This window comes from Hyperolius riggenbachi, chromosome 5 (assembly GCF_040937935.1).
Source record: "Hyperolius riggenbachi isolate aHypRig1 chromosome 5, aHypRig1.pri, whole genome shotgun sequence".
NCBI classification, from domain to species: Eukaryota; Metazoa; Chordata; class Amphibia; order Anura; family Hyperoliidae; genus Hyperolius; species Hyperolius riggenbachi.
Window position 1 is genome coordinate 285,635,641 of NC_090650.1, and position 24,672 is coordinate 285,660,312.

General features: G+C 43.1%; 1 protein-coding gene across 3 annotated transcripts in view; it reads right to left on the reverse strand.

The window, feature by feature from the left end:
* Nucleotides 1-24,672, reverse strand: part of ATP9B (ATPase phospholipid transporting 9B (putative)) — a 409,962-nt gene that overhangs the window by 334,985 nt on the left and 50,305 nt on the right. For all 3 annotated transcript variants that reach the window (XM_068237042.1, XM_068237043.1, XM_068237044.1), the window contains exons 4-5: nucleotides 15,570-15,683; nucleotides 5,735-5,843 (exon numbers count right to left, since the gene is read on the reverse strand). In XM_068237042.1, the coding sequence (XP_068093143.1) occupies nucleotides 5,735-5,843; nucleotides 15,570-15,683 (223 nt within the window). The remainder of the gene's footprint in view (nucleotides 1-5,734; nucleotides 5,844-15,569; nucleotides 15,684-24,672) is intronic.

Sequence of the window (24,672 nt, forward strand, 5' to 3'; positions counted from 1 at the left end):
GGGAAGCGTTGCAAACGTGCTACAAAAGCATTGGAATTTTTGGATAATCGAGGAATATGTTTGTGGAATAAGGCCACCCAGGGGTCAGGTTGGATATCCCGTCCCAGAACCTCAGAGATAAGACCAAAACACATTTGCCAGTAAGATAAAACTAAAGGGCATTCCCACCAGCAATGTAGTTGGTCGGCGCTTAGGCCACATCCCCTGAAACAGCAATCAGTGTTAGAAAGGCCCCACTGATGCAGTTTAGATGGGGTGCGGCACCAATCGTACAGTATCTTATAAGAGTGTTCTTTATGGATTACATTAATTGAGGACTTGGCCATATTGCCGAAAATAGCGTCCTATGCCTTTTCATCGGGGTGGAAGTGGAGTCTGTCTTGCCATTTACTCGTTGCTGGGGTGATAGTATCTAAGGTCTGGTACCAAGTTAATGAGTACATGTCAGATATGAGGCCCTTTTTAATATTTCTACTAATAAACTCCTTTTCTATTAGGCTTAACTCAAGCCTTAGGCCTGTTTTCATGAGAGATAAGACGTAACCCCTTAGTTGTAAATATCGGAAAATCTCTGATGAGGGGAGAGAAAACTTATTAGATAAGTCAGGCCGGGACAACATTTTATTTTCCTCCATTAGATCTATCACACATAAAATACCACTGCTAGACCACTGTATCCATGTCTGGGGTTCCAAGCCAGGGGCAAACTTCAGGTTGCCAAAGAGGGCTGTTAATTGAGAACATTGTCTATTTAGGCCCAGTAACTTGTGGATTTGATTCCATAAATGAAGAGCTTTCTGAATTAGTGGATGATCATGCAGAGGAGAAAAGTTTTGTGTTTTTTTTTTATATGTCTGCTACCTGGTGGCAGCAGTTAGCAATATTAGTAAGGTCTTATCAGAAAATAGTGAGGATTGTTGAGATGTGTACACATGTCTAACTGCACCCACATTTGTAATAAATACCGGTTGCTCAGGCTTCATTAACCACTTCAGTCTATCTGGACAAATATACCAGTCCAGATAGACTGTGTTGCTGCTGCTGCCTGAGGCGCGCGATTGCGCACGCTCCCGCCGCCTGCCCCTAGATCAATGAATGGGAATATATTTCCCATTCATGAATCAAAGTCCTCGGCAGAAAAACCGACGGCCTTTTATCAGAGGCTGCGGTCTTTCTGCATAAAAAAAAGTTTCCCTTCCTCTTTCTAGTTCCTGGAAGCGAGATCGCTCGCTTCCGGGACTTTTTGACTGTGGTCATCTTGTGGCCAAATAGTAAAACTACACCCACATACATTTTTTAATATATAAATACATTATATTATACTTAAAATTAGCTGTATACCTCCCACACCAAAAATGACCCAAATAAAATTTTTAATTAAACAAAATAACAATTAAAAAAAACAAAAACAAACAAACAACAGAAATAGTTACCTGAGGGTCTGAACTTTTTAAATATGCATGTCAAGAGAGTATATTAATATAATTTTTAAAATTATAAGCTTGTAAATACTGATGGACACAAATTGAAAAAAATGCACCTTTATTTCCAAATAAAATATCGGCGCCATAAATTGCGATAGGAGCATAAGATGAGGTCGGCACCATCCGTTAGTTAATTGCTCTTTTATTCAGAATGTTGCATAGCAGGCTGTCACATATAATGCGACGTTTCGAAAAGATGTTTCTTTATCAAGCATGTGGCAGTCTCAAATTGCATTCAAATATGGCAGTATTTATACACCCACTCAACCACATCAACCAATAACATGTTGGTATACAAACAACCAATCACAGGTCTTATCTAAGCAGGTGGACCTGATGGGGAACTAGGTTCAAACTGTGTGGACCAATAAACAAACAGTACGCTCACTTGTGACAGCCTCCCATTGCCCAGGCTAACACTCCGCATCAGGAAGACGCTGCAGCCATCTGTGGCCAGACTCCGCCCACCCCAGGAAGGCGCAGTCACCACATTGGAGTGCGGACAGTGCTGGAGTCATGTGATCACCGGAAATCCGATTGGCCACAGGCGGGGGGCGTGCAACGATGAGGTCACATGCTACGCAAGGAGGACATGCGTGCATGCGTACCCTCATGCGTGCACATCATCCCGTCTGCTCCAGCCCATACGTGCTACCATGGCAACAACGGCCCACGACAGCTGTGTCTTCTGTCAATGCTGAGGTTTCCTTCCTTGATGCTACTGCAAACAAATTGAACGTACTGAAAAGACTCGTATTTCGCTGGAATTACATGCTGCAACGTTGGAAGAATATCTTCGAGTCGGGAGGATCCCGAGAGGGATCAGAGCACATGTTAGTCCAATCATGTTTCCTACAGACCCTGGTTTCTGCCATACTTGGTCGCTTATTTGGAATAAGGCAGCGTTTGATTCAATGGTACTTACTATCAATCGCATTCAGGTCGAGATTCCTAAATTGACTCAACAACTGCAAGACATGACACAGAAACTAAAAGATTTGACTACAGAGGAGGAATTCAACAAGATTCAGTCAGAATTGACAGAATTTCGTAAAAGCGTTACAAATCGAATTGAAGCTACGAAACGTAGTAAATTTCAACATGATGCCTCTGACTACTCCTCAGGTTATTTGTATGTATGGCAACAGCCCTATAAGCGTCCTACCAGGCCACGACAACCACCAAAAGTTCCTAAGGGGGTACCACAAATACCTAAACCAATGGGTCAACCTCCGTAGAAGCGCAAATCGCACGAAACGGCCGTCAGGCTCTGCACCCACCAGCGGTATGTGTTTCCCCATTTTGTATGAATAATGATTCTCATCACTGCATGATTTTACTGATGTTGGAATAAAGTATATGACAGCAGTGGTTAAAGATAGTTGCGGGCACATGTATGAAAAATGCAACATCATAAAAACTGAATCATTACCCTACCAATGATCTCCATGGTGTGAAGGTGTGGCTACACTCAAAAACTAAAAAGCCTGTATTGCATTTGCTGTTTGAAACTGTTCACTTTAAGAAAAGTGATTGTTTCTCAAAATGATACTTCTGTATTTTTAGATTAAATTACCCCACAAACAATGTCTGAAATGCTAATTCCAAATTGTTTCCATTTTCTTTGGAACCGATAAGACATAAGTGCAGTATTATGATAGAACTAAATGCTCCCAGCAGTGAAGCTAATCTGAACATTTAAGGAAACATAATTTAAGAACACTTTGGGTATATTCTTTCATATATGGGCTATGATACATTTGGTGTTTTCCATCTAGTAGTAGATCGATCTATGAATATACAGAAAACAAAGCCTACACCAGTGCAAAAATGTATTGTTTATTCTCCTTTACAGCTATGTTGGAGAATTCTTTGTTTTACATTGTAATTGTTCTGTGCACAGTTCTAAGTGCAAAACTCAATTAAGAGAAAAGGCTTCTAGCACAGTGGGTTTTGGAGAAGATATTTAGTGAATGCAGTGGAAACTATTAACTCTTTTGAACTGAAGGTGACTTTCTCTTCCATACTGGCTTTCCGAAATTAAACACACACATTCCCTGTAACTAGTTGGACACCCTCTGTATAAAAAGCTAACAGTTAAAGTGACCCTGTAATGAGGACCAAATTACTGAAGTAAGCACGGCCCCTATGCAGCACTATAACTGTGCTTACAGTCAGTGTCATCATGTTTAGATTCTAGTTAGCATAATGGAGTATTCCCCAGTGTCAGGCTCTCTGCAAAGTTGGTTGTCGGAACAGTTGTCAGAGCTTGGCCTGGATGTAGTGGCTTGCTCTGCCACTCACTTGCAGTACAGACATTCAAGCTGGAGAGGAGAAGGGGAGTCAAGAGTGATGTCAGAAGAGAGAAGGGTGCCTGTATTTCTAGTCAAACTCATTTTTTTTTGAGGTGGAGGAGGGGAGATTAAATGATTAGGGATCAGTGAGAGAATCTGTTAGGGTTAAGAATTGTGGGGAGGGTCTGTTAACATTAAGCACTTGTATGTGTGTGTGTGTGGGGGGGGGGGGGGGGTGATTAGGGCTAGGCATCAGTAGGGGGATCAATTGGAGGTAGGTATTGTGAGGGGGATTGGGTAGGGTTAGGCATCAGAGGAGGGAGGGCTCTGTGTGAGAATAGGGTCAGGCTTAGCGATAGCAAAATATCGGTAAACATTACCACTGTACAATAATAGAGCATCTGTAATTTTACCGATATTCTGTTGGCGGCTATACATGGTGCCCAAATTTCCACAGCGTCCATGTTACATGTATGCCTCTGCCTGAGAAAACTGTGTGGATGTGGAAGGCCCTGCTTTATTAAAAGAGCATAAATAATGGTCTTAACTAGAGATAGTTAATAAGATGCCAATAGTTCCGAGTTGATGCAGAATTATGAACATTTTGTTTGTAAATTTGGACCAATCAACTCTCATCTCTGTAGGATTTTCAAGTTGCATACATTTGTATACAAACTTTGCAAAATACTGCATCTCCTTGACCATCTCTAGTCTTCACCTTTTAAGTCTGAGTTTCACAGCTCAGGTTTGTGCAATTGTATCATGGCTCAAATAAGGACATTTCAGGGAACCTCTGAAAAGTTACTAAAGTCAACAAGGCTGGAAACCTACAAATCCATTCCTAAAGAGCTGGGTCCAATCCACTGCGTTTCAGATCAATTATAAATGGAAGCAATTAAACCCCACTATTACCCTCACGAGAAGTTGTTGTTCAACAAGGATACCAAAAAGTTGCTGAATGACCCAAGCAATCATCTGTCATCCCTATGGAAACATGGGGGGAACATGAAGAACTGGGTCATCACTGCTGAACCTTTGCCTGCCTCTATCCCTCTCCCACCATGTCTCCTTAGGGATAACAGATGATTGCCAAGTGAGACTCGTGGCGCTGTAGTAGGGCAGCATCGGCTCTTGGCTTTCAGACATAATCCCCCCCCCCCCCCCATCCTTCCAGAATCTGTATGAGCCAAAACCAATGCAGGGTACAGCAGCCCCCCCCCCCCCCCCCCCCCCCGTTTGTACTTGGCAAAATGAATGATTTTGATTCTGAGTGTCAAAGACGTGCAAGCTAAGAAAAACCATGGCCATCCAAAAAGTACATTTCAAAGTGCATTTTATTCAGGTAGATATAAAATAATACAATTAATATTTCTTACAGAGAACTTGTAACAAGTACATTTTCAGGCTTTCTTAGACTTTAAAGTGTACCTGAGACGGGGATATAAAAAATGTATACATACCTAGGGCTTCCTCCAGCCACCTCCAGCCTGATCGCTCCCAAGCCACTGTCTTCCAATGCCTGCAGCCTCCACAACTGGCCCCAGTCAGGGCTAGTCAGTGCAGACGCAGTCGGGTTGTGCACGATCCCATGTCTCGCTCCCATTGCCGAGAGCGTTCTGCGCTTGCACAGTACTACAGCGCAGGTGCAGAACACTAGCAGGCCACGGGAGCGCAATGGGGGAGTGCGCAAAGCCCAACTGTGCCTGTACAGTATGCCCCAGACCAGAGGACTTTCCAGGGAAATTTGCGGAGGCTGCATGCAGAGGAGGATGGCAGCTTGGGAGTGATCAGGCCAAAGGGGCCTGGAGGAAGCCCCAGCTACGTACACATTTTTTATAGCTCCAATATTCACCTGTACAATCTATTTAAATGTGTACATTTATTTTTACATAATTTACTGATTTGTAGGCTGGAGTTCTTCATTAGTGAGAACATGGCTAGAAATGCATTACTAACCTCTGATAGTAAGCTTGCTGTATAATTGTGAGTTCATTTCTTTGTCCCGTTTAAATCTTCGATATTCATCAACTGCTTCTCTCACCATTGTGACAGCAAGTACAAACCCCTAAAATAAAGGACAATGTTTGGTAAACATATACCATTGTAAACATTTTATGTGCTATATCATGTGACAAGCTATATACAGTGGAACTTTGGTTTGCGAGCATAATTTGTTCTGGAAACATACTTGTAATCAAAGGTACTCTTATATCAAAGCAAATTTCCCCATAAGAATTAATGGAATCTCAGACGATTCCACAATTCAAAAACAACTATGGGAGAATGTTTAAATGTGTAAAATATAGTAAAACCAATTAACCACTTAATGTCATGCAGACTTATAAAAATGTCCTGCTAGAGCCTCTTAATGGCTCCAGGACGTTTTTATAAGTCAGACAGTGCTGCCGCTGTGCGCGTTCCCGCGCGTGCACGTGAATATAGTGCAAAAAAAAAAAAAAAACCACCAAAGAAAAAATACACCTTTATTTCCAAATAATATATTGTCCCCATACTTTGTACTAGGGACCTAATTAAAATCTTGTGGTAACCAGGACAAATGGGCAGATAAAATGTGTGGGTTTTATGTACAGTAGCAGTGTCTATATTAAAACCATAGGGGATGAAATTGGAGAAATAGTGTATTTTTTTATTTTGTCCTTGTATTTCCCTTTAAAATGCATAGAAAATAATGTAATTACTGAGAACAAATATCAACCCCAAAAAGTCTAATTGGTGGTGAAAAAAACAAGATATAGATCATTTCATTTTGATTAGCAGTGTTTAAGCTATTGGCAAGTGAAAGGGATGAGCACAGAAAAGGTGAAAATCGCTCTTGTCCGTTAGGGTAAAAACTGTCTTGGGGTGAAGTGGTTAAACTGCACTTTACTTTTGAAAAGACTTGTGGCTGAAAGTGGCTAAATGTATCCATGTACCCCCATGTGACCATTCTCATGGTGTTTGAGATTTGAATAAATGGCAAACGTGCTGCGTGCAGCATTTCAGGAACATTGGTGATACTAAGTGCAATCACCAGTAAAATTGCAATGCAAGTTCTGACCAAGTGTTAATCTAGTCTTACATACATTGGCTTACCAAAGCTAGCCAGATCGACCATAAGGGCTGGGACCCACTGCAGTGTTCTCCTCAGGCTCTTTTAGCCAGGTGCTCCACCCGGCTAATTTTGGTTAGCACCGGCTGTCATCAGCTCACCTCCTCATCCTTCTTTTGTGCTATAAGCAGAATTGGGCTGACCCTGCATCCCCCATTGTGCCCCACCCGGCTACTTTTCCATGCCACCCAGCTGGGAAAAAATCCTGTGGAGAACACTGCACTGGCAGCGTTTTGGGATCAGTTTCAATTGCTAGCGACTTCCCAAAACGCTTTGCCAATGTAAGTGGATGGAGCAGATCCCACTAGAGCGATTACGATTAGAGATCTAATGCCTGGCCGCAATGTGCACAGCAATTTCCAATAGATTTCAGCATGGGCTGCCCTACAAGTGTAAGTGTGTGTGTCCCACCTCTCCACCGGCATGACTCCTGTCCTCCTCCGGTCACCATGAGCAAGTATACCACGTGACTTGGCTCATTTAGTGACGTCATACATGCACCGTGTCACGTGGAACAGATGCTCGCGGTGGAGGTCAGGAGTGGCGCCAGTGGAGAGGTGAGCCTCTACACTGCACACAGCGGACTGGCTGGGTCAGTTGGTCGTCGCCATATCAAATGCTGTCAGCACTGCGCACTCGATCAAGCCCTTAGGACCAAGATTTTTTTCCCCATTCCCAATTGATCCATTTGACCGATTTCAACTGGAAATCAATGAAAGAACAGTCGGGTGCCAATGACTCTCTTGCAATTCGATAAAACTATCAAGTCAGAGCCACAATATCAATGTATGGGCCCCCTAAAAGATTGAGCTATCTGCTGAATGTGAGACGTAGAGATAAAAATACAAACAGGGATGAGTAGAACAAGTGAAGGCTGTTTAGGCAACAGTGGTTAGGTCAGATAGACAAGGAAGAATGCTGGTAGGAGAGATGAGCGTGGACAACACATGGTGTGGGTGTGATTAGGACAGGTTATTAGGGTGAACAAAACACAAGCTAGAAGTTAAGAATATAATATGGGAAATGTATAAAGGAGGTATGCGCTCACAGCTATAATAATTGTCAAGAGGTAGAGCTCACAGTTTGCATATACTATCCACTTAAATCCAGTCCATAAAACATCTAGTCCAGTCTATAAAACATCTAGTACATTATATCCTAAAAAATGCCAATTGTGCTGTCCACATAGACAGTTCAGCAACAGCCAGTGTGAACCAGTCTTCTCAATTCCACTTGCACCACTATTGAAACGAACCCCAATCCTTCCTTTTCCTGAGGTAGTTCAATGGTCACTTCCCTCCTATATGAACAGGCCACCATCACACCCTTTTGTGGTTCACTCACCGCAATTTCTGACCCAATCTAGGGGTCTGAAGCGCCTTGGGACCCTTCCTGGGTTGTCCCTCACCCAGGGACGACCCAGGAACGGTCCCCAAGGTGCTTCAGACCCCTACATTGGGTCAGAAATTGTGGTGAGTGAGCCACAAAAGGGTGTGGTGGTGGTCTGTTCATATAGGAGGGAAGTGACCAGTGAACTACCTCAGGAAAAGGAAGGTGTAATGATCCGCTCAGCTGGCTGCACAGGCAGACCATTTTTGACCATTCCTTATGTCTGAGGGATGCAGGTCTCTGGAAAAGAGACCTGGCTTCATCTTGCAACTTTCAGAGAGATTTGCATACATGCAAATTGCCCAGCTGTCTCCTTTGAGGGCTGGCAGTATAAAAGCCTTCTGCTCCCAGAATGCTTTGCTGGTCATAATGGTTTGCTAATACACTCTTGGAGTGTCAGCCTTCCCGGTTGGATTGTTAAAGTTATCTTAGAGAATTCTGGGGGCTGTATTAGACACCCCTCTAGTTCAGTCAGGTTGTATTATTTGTATTGCCTGTTCTGTCTGTCTGGGGGTGCTAACCAGAGCAGCGGTTGCTACTGGTAGCTCCTTCTGTTCATCTGCTTGGATCGCACTTTCCTCTAGCGGTAGCGGCTGTGGATCCTTCTGATCTGTATTCTTGGAGGGTAAGCTGGAGCAGCGGTTGCTACTGGCTACCTCATCTTGCTGTACTTGGAACGCACTCGCTCTGGCGGAAAGAGCAGTGGATCCTGCTAACTCTGTTTCTATACTTGGATCACACTCGCTCTGGCGGAAAGAGCAGTGGATCCTGCTAAGCTCTGTTGCTTTACTTGGATCGCACTCGCTCTGGTGGAAAGAGCAGTGGATCCTGCTAACTCTGTTTCCCTACTTGGTTCGCACTGGCTCTGGCGGCAAGAGCAGTGGATCTTTCCTATCCTGTCCCTGAACCCGGATCACACTCGCTCTGGCGGAAAGAGCAGTGGATCTTTCCTGTCCTGTCCCTGAACCCGGATCGCACTCACTCTGGCGGAAGAGCGGTAGATCGTATCTCTCATATTCCTGTTTTCCGTCCGTCTGTCTGTCTTGTCAGATACAAACGCTTGCTGAAGGCTCGGTGAGGTAACCGTTAAGCAAGTGCTCGCGTTCTCTGTTTCGTGTATGTGTGTCGTGGTTAGTTAGTTAGGGTGGCGTGCTTGTCTCTGTTGCGCTTAACGTGCGGAGACCGCGCTGTGAAAGCGTTCGCTGTTGCGAATGAGTGCGGTGTTCGTGTTTAGTTAGCGTTTGTTATTTTCCTCATCATTCTCATTGTATGATTTGCTGTGCCCTTGCTCTGCTCCTGGGTTTACCTCTGCTTAGTCTTGTGTCACCTCGGGCAATCACCTCTCTCGCGATTGCGTTCCTACTCTGTTTCTGCTGTGGTGTGTGCACCGTCGCGGGTTGGCGACTAGATTGGTGCACATACATACATTCTGTCCCTGGGCTCATTCTCATTCGCAATCGCTTCTCTTGCGATTGCGTTTTCACTTGGTTTCCTCTGTTGTGTGTTCACCGTCGCAGGTTGGCGACAAGATTGGTGGACATACATACATCCCTTTTCTGTGCTTATTCAGTCTTGTGTCGCTATTAGCAATCACCATCTCTTGCGATTGCTTTCCCACCTGATCTTCACGGTTGTGTGTTCATCGTCGCGGGTTGGCGATTAGATTGGTGGACACACATACACCCTGTCGCTGTGCTCTCTCTCTCTTTAGGGGCTATCTTGCTCTGCTCGGTAGCAATTCGGACAATTCCCATCTGGCATCTGTGGCAGTACAGAGGCTTTGCTCCTCTGCACTCCACAGCTCCACCTGCCGGTTGGAATTTCCCTCTACTGGTGCTTTGCACCAAAGCTGGGTTCTCTCCTTTCATACGCTTGTGGAGGTTTTCCGCCGTGTCAGCGCACGCCTTGTGCGCTGATCACGGAGATAATTCCACAATCGTTACAGAAGGATTGCCGTTTGTTGGAATAGTGGTGCAAGTGGAATTGAGAAGACCGGTTTACACTGGCTGTTGCTGAACTGTCTATGCGAACAGCGCAATTGGCATTTTTTAGGATATCATATACTAGATGTTGTTTTATGGACTGGATTTAAGTGGATACTATATGCAAACTGTGAGGGCTACGCTACCTCTTGAGGACTGAATATAATATGGGAAATGCTTGTAGTGTACAATTTGAAGGTTGAAGTCACTCATAGCATTTGGTGGCACTTCCCGACGCTATCAAAATGCAAGAAGAATGTAAACTCCATTGTTCTTGGTGAAGGCCGTTTACAGTACGATCTTTGCACTGGCTGGATTCAGTAAAAATATTACTGCAGGCATGTTAGCAGCGCTGCTTTCCATAAAAATGGTTTGAAAACAATGGAACCAGATAAATTTCTAGCTTGAACCAGTCAATGACTGCTGAAGGTGACGGTCAATGCTTGCTAAAACCACCTCTTTGCACCAGCCAGCGTCTACTAATGCCGCCATGCAAATCCATAAAAGTGCCATTCTGTGTGAATAAGTCCTTAATGTAAATGTGTAGTCGGAATGTTGAGAAGTATCTGTACTGTACTTTTTCCACATCTCACAACCTCGCTCTCTAGTCACACGCATCTCAGATTACTCCAGTGAAGCAGTGTATGAGGAAAAGCAAAAATGTTGTTCTTTTGCTTTCATTCGGGAAATGAGTGATAAGAAGGAGCATAAAAGCCAAACAGTAAATGTTGCCATCTCATTCACTTGCTTACTTTCCTACCCAGCAGTTATGTAATTATATATTTACTTTTGGATGAATCAAATCAATGATGAGAGTTTCTACTCTTACTTAAAGGGATACTGTAGGGGGGGGGGGGAATTAGTTAAACTTACCAGGGGCTTCTAATGCCCCCCCACCGCAGACATCCTGTACCCACGCAGCCACTCAACGATGCTCCTGTACGCCTCCGGTTCACTTCTGGAATTTCAGACTTTAAAGTCTGAAAACCACTGCAACTGCGCAGCTGCATCCTCGCTCCCGCTGATGTCACCGGGAGTGTATTGCACAAGCCCAGTATGGTCTGTGCCTGCGCAGTACACTCCTGGTGACATCCACGGGAGCAAGGACCCGGCAACGCAGGCGCAGTGGTTTTCAGACTTTAAAGTCTGAAATTCCAGAAGTGAGCCGGAGGTGGGGCCAGAGCATCGGTGAGCGACTCCGCGGGCGCAGGATGTCTGCGGGGGACCATTAGAAGCCCCAGGTAAGTTCAACTCATTTTCCCCCGACCCCCCTACAGTATCCCTTTAAAGGAAACCGGAGATGAATGTAAAGTAAAAATTCCTACATACCTGGTGCTTCCTCCAGCCCCCTTCGGCCTGATCAGTCTCTCGTCGTCCTCCTCCGCTACAGCTCCTGGTAATTCCCAGAGTCGGGCTTACTGCACATGGGCATGCGTGCACCCCGTCACGCTCCCATTGCTGGCAGCTGTCTGCACCTGCGCAGTACTACAGAAGTTCACAACGCTCCAGGCTGTGAGTTACTAGGAAGATTGCAGTGGAGGATGGTGAGAGAGCGATCAGGCCGAAGGGGGCTGGAGGAAACCCCAGATATGTATGAATTTTTTCTCAGGGACACCTTGAGGCAAACCTGAAGTGAGGGTTACTTAGTGGCTGCCATATGTATTTCTTTGTAAATTATGCCAGATGCCTGGCAGTCCTGCTGATCTCTGGTTGTAGTAGTATCTGGATCACACACCTGAAACAAGCATGCAGCTAATCCAATGAGATTTCAGTCAGAGCACCTGATCTGCATGCTTGTTCAGGGTTTATGGCTAAAAGTATTAGAGGTAGTGGACTGGCAGAACAGGCAAGCAATGGGCAAACTTTAAAATGAAATAAAAATGTCACCCTCCATATACCTCTCATTTTAGGTGTGGTTTAAAGGGTTACCAAAACTGACATGTGAGACAATGCATATAACTACACGTTTTTCTCGCTGAAAAGGTTATGAATCTACCTTCACCGATAACTAATTACAGCCGAAACATCTTTGAGCAGGAAATGGGTTAAAAATCAATAGATCATAGATTTTGGCTGAGCCCATAAAACATTAAGCCTATTTTTTTAGCTTTTATACACAAACTATAACTGTGGGATTCTAAAAAAGTCATATTTAGAAGTAGGAGACTAGAAACAATTGTTTACATCATAAGTTTATTTACAGTTCGGTTTCGCTTTAAAACAGTGGCATCCTGCAAAAGTGACCACTAAAACCTTTGGCCAGTACTAGTATCCACTATATCGTTTTATAGTTAAGAGAAATGCTCTCCTATGACTTTGATAACCTCCCTCGAGTGCCACCATATGAATGATTAAAAACACATTATTATGAACCAAGTTATTTTAGATTCATTACCATGCCCATATATTTGATATTGGTACCCACATATTTGATATTTTTAAGTGTTAACTTACTACATTATTGGGGGCTCCTGCTTTCTCCTGTCTTTTTTCTTTTACTGGAAGATCTGCAGGTTTTCTAGTCTTCAGCTTGCATACCAAAACTTGAATATTTCTTTTTTGTGTGTGAAAATAACTTTTTGAAGCTAAAACCCATGTCTTAAAATGTGATCAAATGACCAGACGCTGTAGTGAGATTGTAAAATTGCAGGCTGCATGAATGAAGCTGCTCATGGTGTTTAAATCCCATACTTTCTACTGTTCAGACTGCAAGGCGGTTGGTGTAGTGTAAATCTCTATGATAAAATGCAGCCTGCAGCACAGACAGGCAGTAGTTTGGGAATTAGCCCCTTTCTGGGCTAGTTGCCAAGGGTTTTGGTGTTTTATTTTTTTTTTTACAAACAGCAGCAGCATCAAGCAGCCTATACATTTCTTCAAAGCCTCATTCCAGGTGTAGCTTTCCTAAATCTGTGTAGGCTCTCCAATGTAGAGTTTGTTTTCACCTGCCTATAAACTCAATGACTAGCTGGTGTAAAATAAAACACTTGTAAGAGAAACCCCGACACTGATCATTTCATGAAAATTAGAATGCCTGTGCTATAGGCTACAATATTCTCAAACAGATTCAGGTTGTGCTAGCCCCCTTGCAGTCTAAACAGTGGGACTTATAAAGTACAAGTATGCCTCACCCACATTTTTTGGTCATTTGATCAAACATTTAAGACAAGATTTTAACCACTTACTCCTATCTGGATGAAAATTGTCATCCAGATAGGAGCCTCTCTGGGCTATCTGGAAGCGTATACGCATCCATTGTTGCCGCAGCAAGTGCCGAGCCAATTGCAGGGCCTGGAATGAATGGACATGACCCCTATAAAATGCATAGAAAATAAAGCAGCTACTGAAAACAAGTATCGCCAACAAAAAGCCTATGGTAATTTGTGGCGGAAAAAAAAACATGAAGATAATTCAGGTGTGAGAAGCAGTGATAAAGTTATGGCCAAATAAATGGGAGGAGCGCTGACAGGTGAAAATGGCTTTTGGCGGGGAGGGTAAAATGGCCTGCAGAGTAAAGTGGTTAAGCCACAGAACCTGCATTTTAAATAAGTTTCATTAGGGAACTTGAATTACTAAGCTACTAGATGGTATTTTCAAAGCTGTGCCTGGAAATGGGCGTTCACCTACATGCCAGAATGACACTTTGGACACAGTACTGGAACTTCGTGCACGAAGCACATTTCTCTCCCTCCTTTTCAATCTGACAAATAGCCAGGTGTCTGGCTCTCACAGATTAATGCCTTCCTGACTGTCATATTTGTAAATGTTGCAGCCAGTGAAGTGAGAACAGGCTGGTTAGCATATAAAGTTGATTGATGCTTTCTTTATCCATCATAAAATGATTTATATTTATCACTGAAAAAGTCCTCCATGTGTGCACACACAGCGCTCTCTGTATTACAACCTAATGTTGCATGAAGCAAAACAAGGGTTTCAACATAATATTTAAACTGTTGTTCTTTATGAAGTTCAAATTATACATGTATATATTACAGAATGAACTCAGACCATCTGTGGCTCAGCTTAAAGCAGCAGGTTGAAGTGGGATATATGCCACATGCACCACACAGAAGAGTTTTGCTTTCAGAATTCAGCATGCTAAAAATGTTTTGTTTAAAGGACTATACCCCTAAACTACACCCCAAAACTTTGCCACTGTGTAAGTCTCAATAAAGTTACCAAAATTCCTTAAAAAAAAAACGAAAAAAAAAGAACCTTGGGACAGCATGACTTCATTTGCGTAGTAGCATTAAGCCTGTTACACACCTCCAATTTTTATTGGGCAATCACTGACCAATTGTATCACCTCCATGTAGTTTGGAGAGTTCACCGACACAGTCTGTTCATAGTCAGTGTTCTCCCCCAATGTCTTGTGATTGCTGTGTTGGCACCATTAATGCTGAACAATATATACAGATTTTGGAAGAATATATGCTGCCATCCAGATGACATCTTTTTTTTTTTTTTTTTTAGGGAGGCCTTGCTTATTTTAACAAGACAATGCCAAAATGGATTCTGTATATATTACAACAGTAGGCTCTGGAGTAAAGAATCTGGGTGCTAAAGTGGCCTGCCTGCCGTCCAGACTTGCCACCTATTCAAAACGTTTTTTCACATTATAAAAATAGAACACATGACAAAGGAGACCCAGAACTGTTGGGCAGCTAAACCTGTATATCAAACACGAATGGAAAAAAATTTGCTTTCACATCTACAACAACTGGACTGCTCTGTTCCGAAGTGTTTAAAGTGAACCAGAGACAAAGCACCCTCATGTATTTTACCATATATATCAGTGGGAACATTAGAGATAACACCTACCCTGCTCTGTTTCATTCTTCACTGCACAGCCTGCTTCTAATCAGCCCTGATAAAATCCCAGACTGAACATTCAGTCTGGCTTTGCTCAGGAATCTGTATAGCTGAATCATTATAGCAGAGCCACAAGGGGACAGGCTTTGGCTTGAAAAGACATCAGAAAAGACAGGTTCAGCTATAAAAATTCCTGAGCAAAGCCAGACTGAATGCTCAGTCGGGGATTTTATCAGGGCTGATTAGAAGCAGGCTGAGCAGTGAAGAATGAAGCAGAAAGCAGGGTAGGTGTTTTCTCTAATGTTCCCACTGATATATATGGTAAAATACATGAGGGTGCTTCGTCTCTGGTTCACTTTAAAGAGTGATGTTAAAAGAATAGTGAAGTACTAGACATGACATTAACATGACATCAAAATTGTTTAAAACTGCTTTATTCCAATTTCATGTTTTGTTTTCTTATACATCATTAATATATATTTTCTATCTATAACCAACTTACCAGAGGTGCCCAGTAGGTATACAAGTAGCCTATTTTCAGAGCAGGTACAAACTGGGAACAGGAGACCACCAGAAAATAGAGGTTCAAGAAAAATTTGAACTGTTGAAATAAAACCTTTAAAAAGAAGAAAAAGAGAGGAATTGTTTTAAACCAGCATACAAGTTAAATTATCTTCCAAATTATCAACAACATGTATTTCTTATGCAGGCATATACTGCACAAAATGTAACAATTCTCACAGAGCAGAGGAGTATACAGGGACATGCCTGAAAAGGGAGGAGACCCGGTTTCAAAGCACACCTTTATGGCAGGCAGCTTATGGCAGTTGTGGACCTGACCATGGCTGTAGAGTCGGTAAAAAAATCCTCCGACTTCAACGTTTATGAAGCCAGTCTCTGACTCCAGGTACCCAAAATGCTCCAACTCCAACCCCGATTCCACAGCCCTGGACCTGACCGTCTTAAGGCGTGTACACACCTTTGACGGATGTCGCCCGTCGGCGATCAGGACCTGATTCTCTTGGGTGACATCGCTGGGCCGGGCTGCTGTGTTGCTATGCGAGAGGGGGATGGAGGGACGATGAGCTACGCGTGTGTGACATCACGCAGCAGGCGTGGGAGCAGCGTGAACAATGGGATTGGTGGAGGAAAAGCATCGCTGGGGGTTAGTAGATCCGCCCAGTGGATCGCTCGCAGGTTGGGAGTCACTGGCTGCCATACACACGCCTGAGAATCAGTTGAGGTCGTTATTGGCCACCTCAGCCGACTTTAGTCAGGAGTGTGTACGAGGCTTATAAATATTTGCTGCATAATTGTTTGCTTAGTAGCTAAGGTTTCTTTAGGCATTGCACAGACAAGAATTTCAATCACTTCCATTCCACATAAAAAAAAGGAAATCTATCCAAAAGTGACAGAGAAGCAGAGGCATATCTAGAGGTGTGCAGGCATGGTTTGTGCCATGGGCGCCACAGCACCATGGGCGCCATGCCTGACGTTCTGCTGTGCCATCATGCCTGCCCTTGAGATACACCGCCATGCCTGCCCTGTGCATTCCCGTCACTTAGACCTCAAATCGGATTAATTCTGTTATCTGGGGAACATGGCTACTAAATTTATGTATGTAGGGCACACTTGGGTTAGAGCTAGAAAAGAGGACAGAGAGGGAATAAGAAGCAATATTTCCAAAAAAGTAACTTCAGCAATATCCCAAGCCCAAAAAACACAGGCGACCGTAACACATGTACGCGAGAAAGGATGCTATTTTTAGAGGGGAAGAGGGGCTCTGACCGGGGGAGGGGCTGCAATTTCAATGTTTGCCATAAGCGCTATATTGTCCAGATACGCCCCTGCATAGAAGGCAACAAATAAAATAAATAAACTGTAGAGTGGGAAACAGTACGACTCTATGGCTAGTCTTCATATTTTGCTCCTAAGTGAAGAAAACTATCTTCAATGGAACACAGAAAACAATAACACCCCCCTAAAAAAAAAAATCTCTGTTCCACACTATTAAAAACTAAAATACATAATAAAATAAGGACCTAAAATTAAACTAAACACACTATTGGTATTTGCCTTTTGTACTGTCCAAGAAGAGTCTAAATCTTCCAATTGTAATATTAAATACTTAAAGTGGACCCAAATTAAAAATACAATATTTCAGAAATAAAATCTATTTTCTAAATTATAATAATAAATAGCAGCCTTTTTTCAGCAGCATGATGACAAATATAAAATATTTTACATTTATTGGAGGAACCCCTCCCTTCCTTTCAAATTGCCGACAAAATCCGGCAAACTGGTGCAGTAGGTGGTGTCCTGCAATGGAGGAATTGCTAATGGCTACCCCCAGTATAACCCTAGCTATGAAAAGAGAAGGGTGAAAAGCATGCACTGAAATGCTCATAGGCTTGAAGGAGTGTTTATTTATCTTTGTATGTGTCAGAGTGGTGCAAATAAATATTTGTAATTAAAAGAAATGTTTGGTTTGGGTCCGCTTTAATGCATGTAGAAGTGAAGGCAAGACTAAATAAATTAAAAACAGACAAAGCACCTGGTCCGGATGGCATACATCCGCGGGTGCTAAGGAAATGAAGTTCAGTTTTTGATAAAAAACTATCTTTTGTGACTCCCTTTAAACTGGCAGAGTTCCAGTAGATTGGCATACAGCCCACGTTTTCCCATTATTTATGAAGGGCAAAAAAATTAGATCCGGGAAATTATAGACCTGTAAGCTTAACATCAGTTGTGTGCAAACTATTCGAGGGGTTACTAAGACATGACTTCATAGTAGAAAATAATCTTATTTCTCAGCATCAGCATGGGTTTACTAAAGACAGGTCCTGTCTGAATAACATGCTCAGCTTTTATGAGGTAGTGAACGCTAATGTGGATGTTGGGAATGATGTAGATGTGATATACTTGGGCACTGCAAAGGCCTTCGACACTGTTCCACACAAAAGTCTGGTGCAAAAGTTGAGGATGCAAGGACTGGTGAAGAGTCTGGATAATGGACAGAAAACAAAGAGTTGTGGTCAATGGATTATATTCAAAATGGGTGACTGTTAGCAGTGGGGTCCCACAGGGGTGAGTACTGGGTCCAGTGCTCTTCAATTTATTTATGAATGATCTAGTAGATGCAGTAGTAAGCAATATTGCAATAAGATCTGGATATGATGGTTATATGGGCACATAAATGGCAAATGAAATTCAATACTGAAAAAATGTAAAGTCATGCATTTTGATTGTACCAATGGTCTAGCACCATACACAATAAACGGGATACAGATGGGGACATCAAACTTGGAGAAGGACTTATGAGTACTCATCGACAACAAGTTAAATAATCGTATTCAATGCCAAGCCGCTGCAGCTAAAGCTAATAACATTTTGGGATGCATTAAAAGGGAAATACAAACTCGAGATGTTAGCATAATATTGCCTCTGGTTAACTCTCTAGTAAGGCCACATCTGGAATATGGAACCACATTACAGGAAGGATATTGCAGTTTTAGAGCAGGTGCAGAGACAAGCAAATAGATTGATACGAGGGACGGAAGGTGTTACTTACCAAGAAAGGTTAGATAAACTGGGTTTATTTCGTCTATAGAAAAAGACGCCTTAGAGGGGATCTAACTAACATGTTTAAATACATCAGAGGGCAATATAAAACACGCTTCACAAAGGACTAGAGGACATGATCTGTGCATGGATGAAAAACGTTTTAGCCATGTAAGGGTTGTTTACAGTAAGAGTGATTAAGATGTGGAATGTATTGCCACTGGAAGTTATGGCAAATTATATATCTGCATTTAAAGGGGGCTTAGATGCTTTTTTTGCATTCAAAGACATCCATGGCTATAATTACTAGTTAATGCCCAGTTGTGTTGATCCAGGGATTTTATCTGATTGCCATCTGGAGTCGGGATAGAATTTTTTCCCTTTTGGGGCTAATTGGACCATGCCTTGTAAGGGTTTTTCACCTTCCTCTGGATCAACAGGGATATGTGAGGGAGCAGGCTGATGTTGTACTTTGTTTCTTGTTGAACTCGATGGACGTATGACTTTTTTCAACCCAAATAACTATGTAACTATTTTTATAATGGAGATCACAACTATTCCACTACCACAGTTTCGTCTGGTTCATTCTGGTGCACAGCGTGATTGTGGTGTGTTTGCAATTTGCCCTTGGAGACAATAAAAGGGCTAAAAAATATTTTGAATTGCATAATCGTGGAAAAATCACATAGCGGTGTTATTACTATAGGATATGCCTGCGCTCCTATACAAAGTATAGTAGTTTAAGTTCACAAAATATGCGACCACTGTGATCGGGAAAAAAAAAATCACACTAATGCATTCGTGTCAAACTCCGGCTGGCCCTCAGAGCCATTAAATTTGGCCCTCAAGTGGTTCCCCCACCTTGCATTATGTTTGGCCCACTCTAGACCACCAGGTAAGCTATATTGGAGGTGAAACCCTGGATCACCAGGGAAGCCATATGGGAGAGGTAGTGGTAAAGCACTAAACACTAGGAAACTGTATAGGGGTGGGGGCCTTTAGACCCCAGAGAACTGTATAGGGGAGGTGGAGGCCTCTAGACACCAGGGAACTGTATGGGGAGGGTGGAGGCCTCTAAACACCAGGGAACTGTATAGGGGAAGGAGGACCACTAGACCCCAGAGAACTGTATAGGGTTTGGAGGGGGGCCATTAGACACCTGGGAACTTTATAAGGGAGGAAGGTGGCCACTAGACATTGAGGTTTGCCCGCAACTAGGTCCCAGTGTACAATTTCGGTCCATTTTGTATTTGAGTTTTACACCCCTGCACTAATGGAAATGTTTGACATGGATTCCATCAGTTTTCAGGTACCTGTCGTTTTGCGATCCCCAAGTGACTGGAATTGGATCGCAAAATGCTGATAGTGGAAAGGGGCCCCAAGTTCCTAAGTAATTGTGGATCCATAAAAATGTGACAGTTGATTATGCTAGAGTCAGTAACATGTATGCGTTCTGCATTTCGATCATATGTCGAAACAACTAATGGTGCTCATACATGGTACAATTTTTTTTCATCTAATCTTACCATTTCTATGTAGTATAAGGGTAAATTAAGTGAATATACTGAAAGGATAATTTAGGCAGTTCCCTTATATTACATAGAAATGATAAGATTGAATGAAACGTTTTTTTACCATGTATGGGCACCATTAGGAATGTTATTATTACAATCCTATATAATAATAGGCAACTGTCCCTGCATACAGCAGGGACAGTTATCTCTGTGTAGCTGGGTCCGTTTTTGCTACTGTGCATGTGCGCAGCACGGACCCAGCCTCACACAGGCAGAATGACAGAGACGGAGCCAGGCGGGCGTGTAAGCGGGCAGCCGGGTGTGCGGCGCATGCACGACGGGCGGTCAGACCTAACCGTTTTTAAACGGGCTAAGGTCACTAGCTATTTAATATTTATATAGAGCTGACATCTTCAGCAGCACTGTACAGAGTATATAGTCACTTAACTGTCCCTCAGAGGGGCTCACAATCTATATCCTACCATTATATGTACGTATCTTGTAGTATATGTATCATAGTCTGAGGCCAATTTAGGGGGCCAATTAACTTTTTTGTATGTTTTGGGGATGTGGAAAGAAACCAGAGTGCCTGGAGGAAACCACCGCAGATACAGGGAGAACGGGCTGCACGATGAATAGCGATATACTTAAACCTGCAGCAAGCATATTTCTGCTTACTGCAGCTATGTACAGTTATATCGGTGACAAATCATGTATAATTGGCTGCTAAGGGTCAGTGCATTTTGAACCATTCTCATTCCTTATTAAATGCTGCTACAGTTAAAACATAATTGTAATTTAAATGAAATGTGCTACAATGACTACTGTACATCAGGGAAAATCTTAGTTAAAATAGTGACTTCATCATGTCATCTATAAACAATAGCTGAAAAATGCAGGCATTACAAAGAATGTGACTCCAGTGCAGTAAATCATTTATCAACTACTATATCATACAATAATAATCAGGTGCTTAAAAATTCCAACTACAAATGTATTTTAATTAAAGAACTATACTGCATGGTTTTAAATCACAACAATTAATGGTTTACTGTATTCTTAATGAACTTTCTGACCTTTAGGAAAATGTGTGCTGTTTAAGCAATTTGTATGCATTTAATAATTTAAACTAAGGGAGAAAACAGTGGCTTGGTTCAATAAAGATGAGAATATTTATCTGTTCAAAAGACAGGTGACATTTTATTACCTTGACACAAGATCAGCCTTTTAATTACACAGCCATTAGTTTTGTGAGTTTTAATAAAGGCACATATAAGATTCCAAGCCTTTTCCTACTGTTGCATATATAATCGCTCAATAAACTGTGTAAACGTATTAGCATTAAGAGAATATAACTTGATGACACAGCAGGGGAGAACTAATTTATTGCAACGGTGCATACATAGAAGAGATTACTCTCTGTTTAATGCTAAAATAAATAAATAAGATGAGAACAGTAAAAGCTATGTACAGCAGTAAGATGATAGTGACCTAGTCTGCCTGTTTACAGGTCTACAATGTATTGTATGCCACAGAAGCACTGGCATTGGGGTTTTAGCTCATGCAGGTGTCTGTTAGTAAGTTGCCAGGGTGCATTCCATGCTATAATTTATGTGCATGCAAACATTCTATTAACACAAGAAAGAAAAGAATTGCAGTTTTTTTCTTTCAGGGCTGGAACCCACTACAAAACGCTATCGCTAATCGCAATCGCTAGCGTTTTGTATGAGCAGTTTGTAAGCAATTTCATGAGCGTTTTAGGGAGCGCTTTTAAAGAGACTCTGAAACGAGAATAAATCTCGCTTCAGAGCTCATAGTTAGCAGGGGCACGTGTGCCCCTGCTAAACCGCCGCTATAGCGCCGCTAAACGGGGGTCCCTTCACCCCCAAACCCTCCACTGCGACACATGGTCGCAGACTTGGTCGTTCCTGGAGGCAGGGCTAACGGCCGCAGCCCTGCCTCCAGTCGCGTCTATCAGCGGCGCATCGCCGCCTCTCCCCCGCCCCTCTCAGTGAAGGAAGACTGAGAGGGGCGAGGGAGAGGCGGAGATACGCGTCTGACAGACGCGCGTGGGACAGGGCTGTGGCGGTTAGCCCTGCCCCAACCAGGAAGTGCTCCCCCGCATTACGGAGAGGATTTGGGGGATCAGGGACCCCCGTTAAGCCGCGGGATAGCGGCGTTTTAGCAGGGGCACACATGCCCCTGCTATCTATGAGGTCTGAAGCGAGATTTATTCTCGCTTCAGACTCTCTTTAAAAAGTGTATCAATTTGCCAGCAGTTGTGTAGCGATTAGCGTTTTAAAGTCTGATTGGTCCTTTCAATTAATTTTAATTTTGTTACAGTGTGCATGAACTTCAAAACGCTTGCAAAATCGCTCAGTGCAGGTTTTGATGAGCGATTACGCCAGCGATTACATACTTAACATTGAAGCGCTAATGCTCCCAAAATGCTGCATGTCCTGCGTTTGTGATTTTTCTAATCGCAATCGCTCCAGTGGAAGTTGCCCCATCCATTTACATTAGCTGAGCGTTTTTACAAAACGCTAGCGTTTTCAACCACTCCCTAAACGCTCAAAAAAATCGCCCTTGTGGGTTCCAGCCCTCAGGGGAGGTGCACACATAACATAAAATGAAAGGCTGCGTTTTATGTCAGGTTTCATTTTATGTTGTGTGCGTTTCTTGTGCATTTTTACTGCATTTTTTGGTACACTTGCGTTAGCGTTTTTTACATCAGATGCGTTTTTCAAGCGTGTTGCGTGCATTTAATGCGTTTGAGGTTTGCATATACAAAACTCATATGCGTTTTTCATGCATTTTTCTTTTGCGTTTTATGCAAATCACTTGGAAGACAACAGGAATTGGAAATACATAAGAAAACATTTTTTTTTTTACCAAAAACGCAAAGAGAACCGCATGGAAAATGCATGGAAAACGCATACCATTGCTTTTCCATTGACTTTCATTATGTGCGTTTTTGCTGCGTTTTTGAAGATTATGCAACAATGCCAGCGTTTTTTGAAAAACCACGCGTGCGTTTTTTCCTGCAGCCCATAGACTTCAATTAGCAGCAAAAACGCAGCGTTTCCCGCAACGCTAGCGTTTCTGCTAAGTGTGCACCTAGCCTGACTGAAGTTGACTAAAGAGCATTAGTATTTTCCTCTGCAGATCGGGGAAATTGGAGCTCATTGGTGGACTATTGTAGAGTACTTACACTACATTTTTGGTTGAACTCGATGGACGCATCTCTTTTCTCAACCCAAATAACTATGTAACTATACATATTGAGTAATTTAAGATGTCTACTCAGGCAGCTATAAGACACCCTTCTGGGACTAATACTGTATAATCCACCACATATTCTAAGATTCCCACCCCAACAGTAACACATTATAGGTTTGTTAGCAAACAGGGCTGGAAATAGGGATTTTAGGCTCGAGGGTGACAGGCGCACAATGGCAGTACATAGAACACAATGCAAATAGCAGCTATGATAGCGCACACAGTGGTTATGAGTTTGGCTACAGTGTTGCCAAACTCATGTAGTGGTAAGGAAGGTACATGGAACTGTTAGAAGTTTAGCTACACTGTAGTCAATCTCATATAGCAGTAGGCGCAGCGCACAGAGGGTTATTAGTACAGCTACACTGTAGTATAACTCACATAGCAGTTGGGTCAGATTGTTAGTGTGCATGGTTAGGAATAGGTTCCACTATCATATAGGCAAGCCCCGTGGGTTAGATTTGTGTTAGTCATGGAGAGTGAGGTTAGGTTAGGCACAGAGAGGGGAGGTTAGTGCAAAGCATTGAGAGGGCAGGCTGGTGTTAGGCACAGAGAGGGGAGGCTAATGTTAGGCACAAAGAGGGGATGCTAGTGTTAAGCACAGAGAGTGGAGGCTAGTGTTAGGCACAGAGAGGGGAGGCTAGTGTTTGGCATAGAGAGGGAGGCTAATGTTAGGCACAGATAGCTAAGGCTAGTATTAGGCATGGAGAGGGGAGGTTAGTGTTAGGCATGGAGAGGGAGCTAAGTGTTAGACACAGAGAGGGGAGGTTAGTGTTGGGCATGGAGAGGGAGGCTAATGTTAGGTACAGAGAGGGAGGCTAGTGTTAGGCACAGAGAGGGGAGGCTAGTGTTAGGCACAGAGAGGGGAGGCTAGTGTTAGGCACAGATAGGTAAGGCTAGTGTTAGGCATGGAGAGGGAGCCTAGTGTTAGGCATGGAGAGGGAGGTCAGTGTTAGGCACAGATAGGTAAGGTTAGTGTTAGGCATGGAGAGGGAGGTTAGTGTTAGGCATGGAGAGGGAGGTCAGTGTTAGGCACAGAGAGGGAGGTTAGTGTTAGGCACGGAGAGGCAGGCTAGTGTTAGGCACAGAGAGGCAGGCTAGTGTTAGGCACAGAGAGGGAGGCTAGTGTTAGGCACAGAGAGGGAGGCTAATGTTAGGCACAGAGAGGGAGGCTAATGTTAGGCACAGAGAGGGAGGCTAGTGTTAGGCACAGAGAGGGAGGTTAGGTTAGGCACAGAGAGGGGAGGCTAG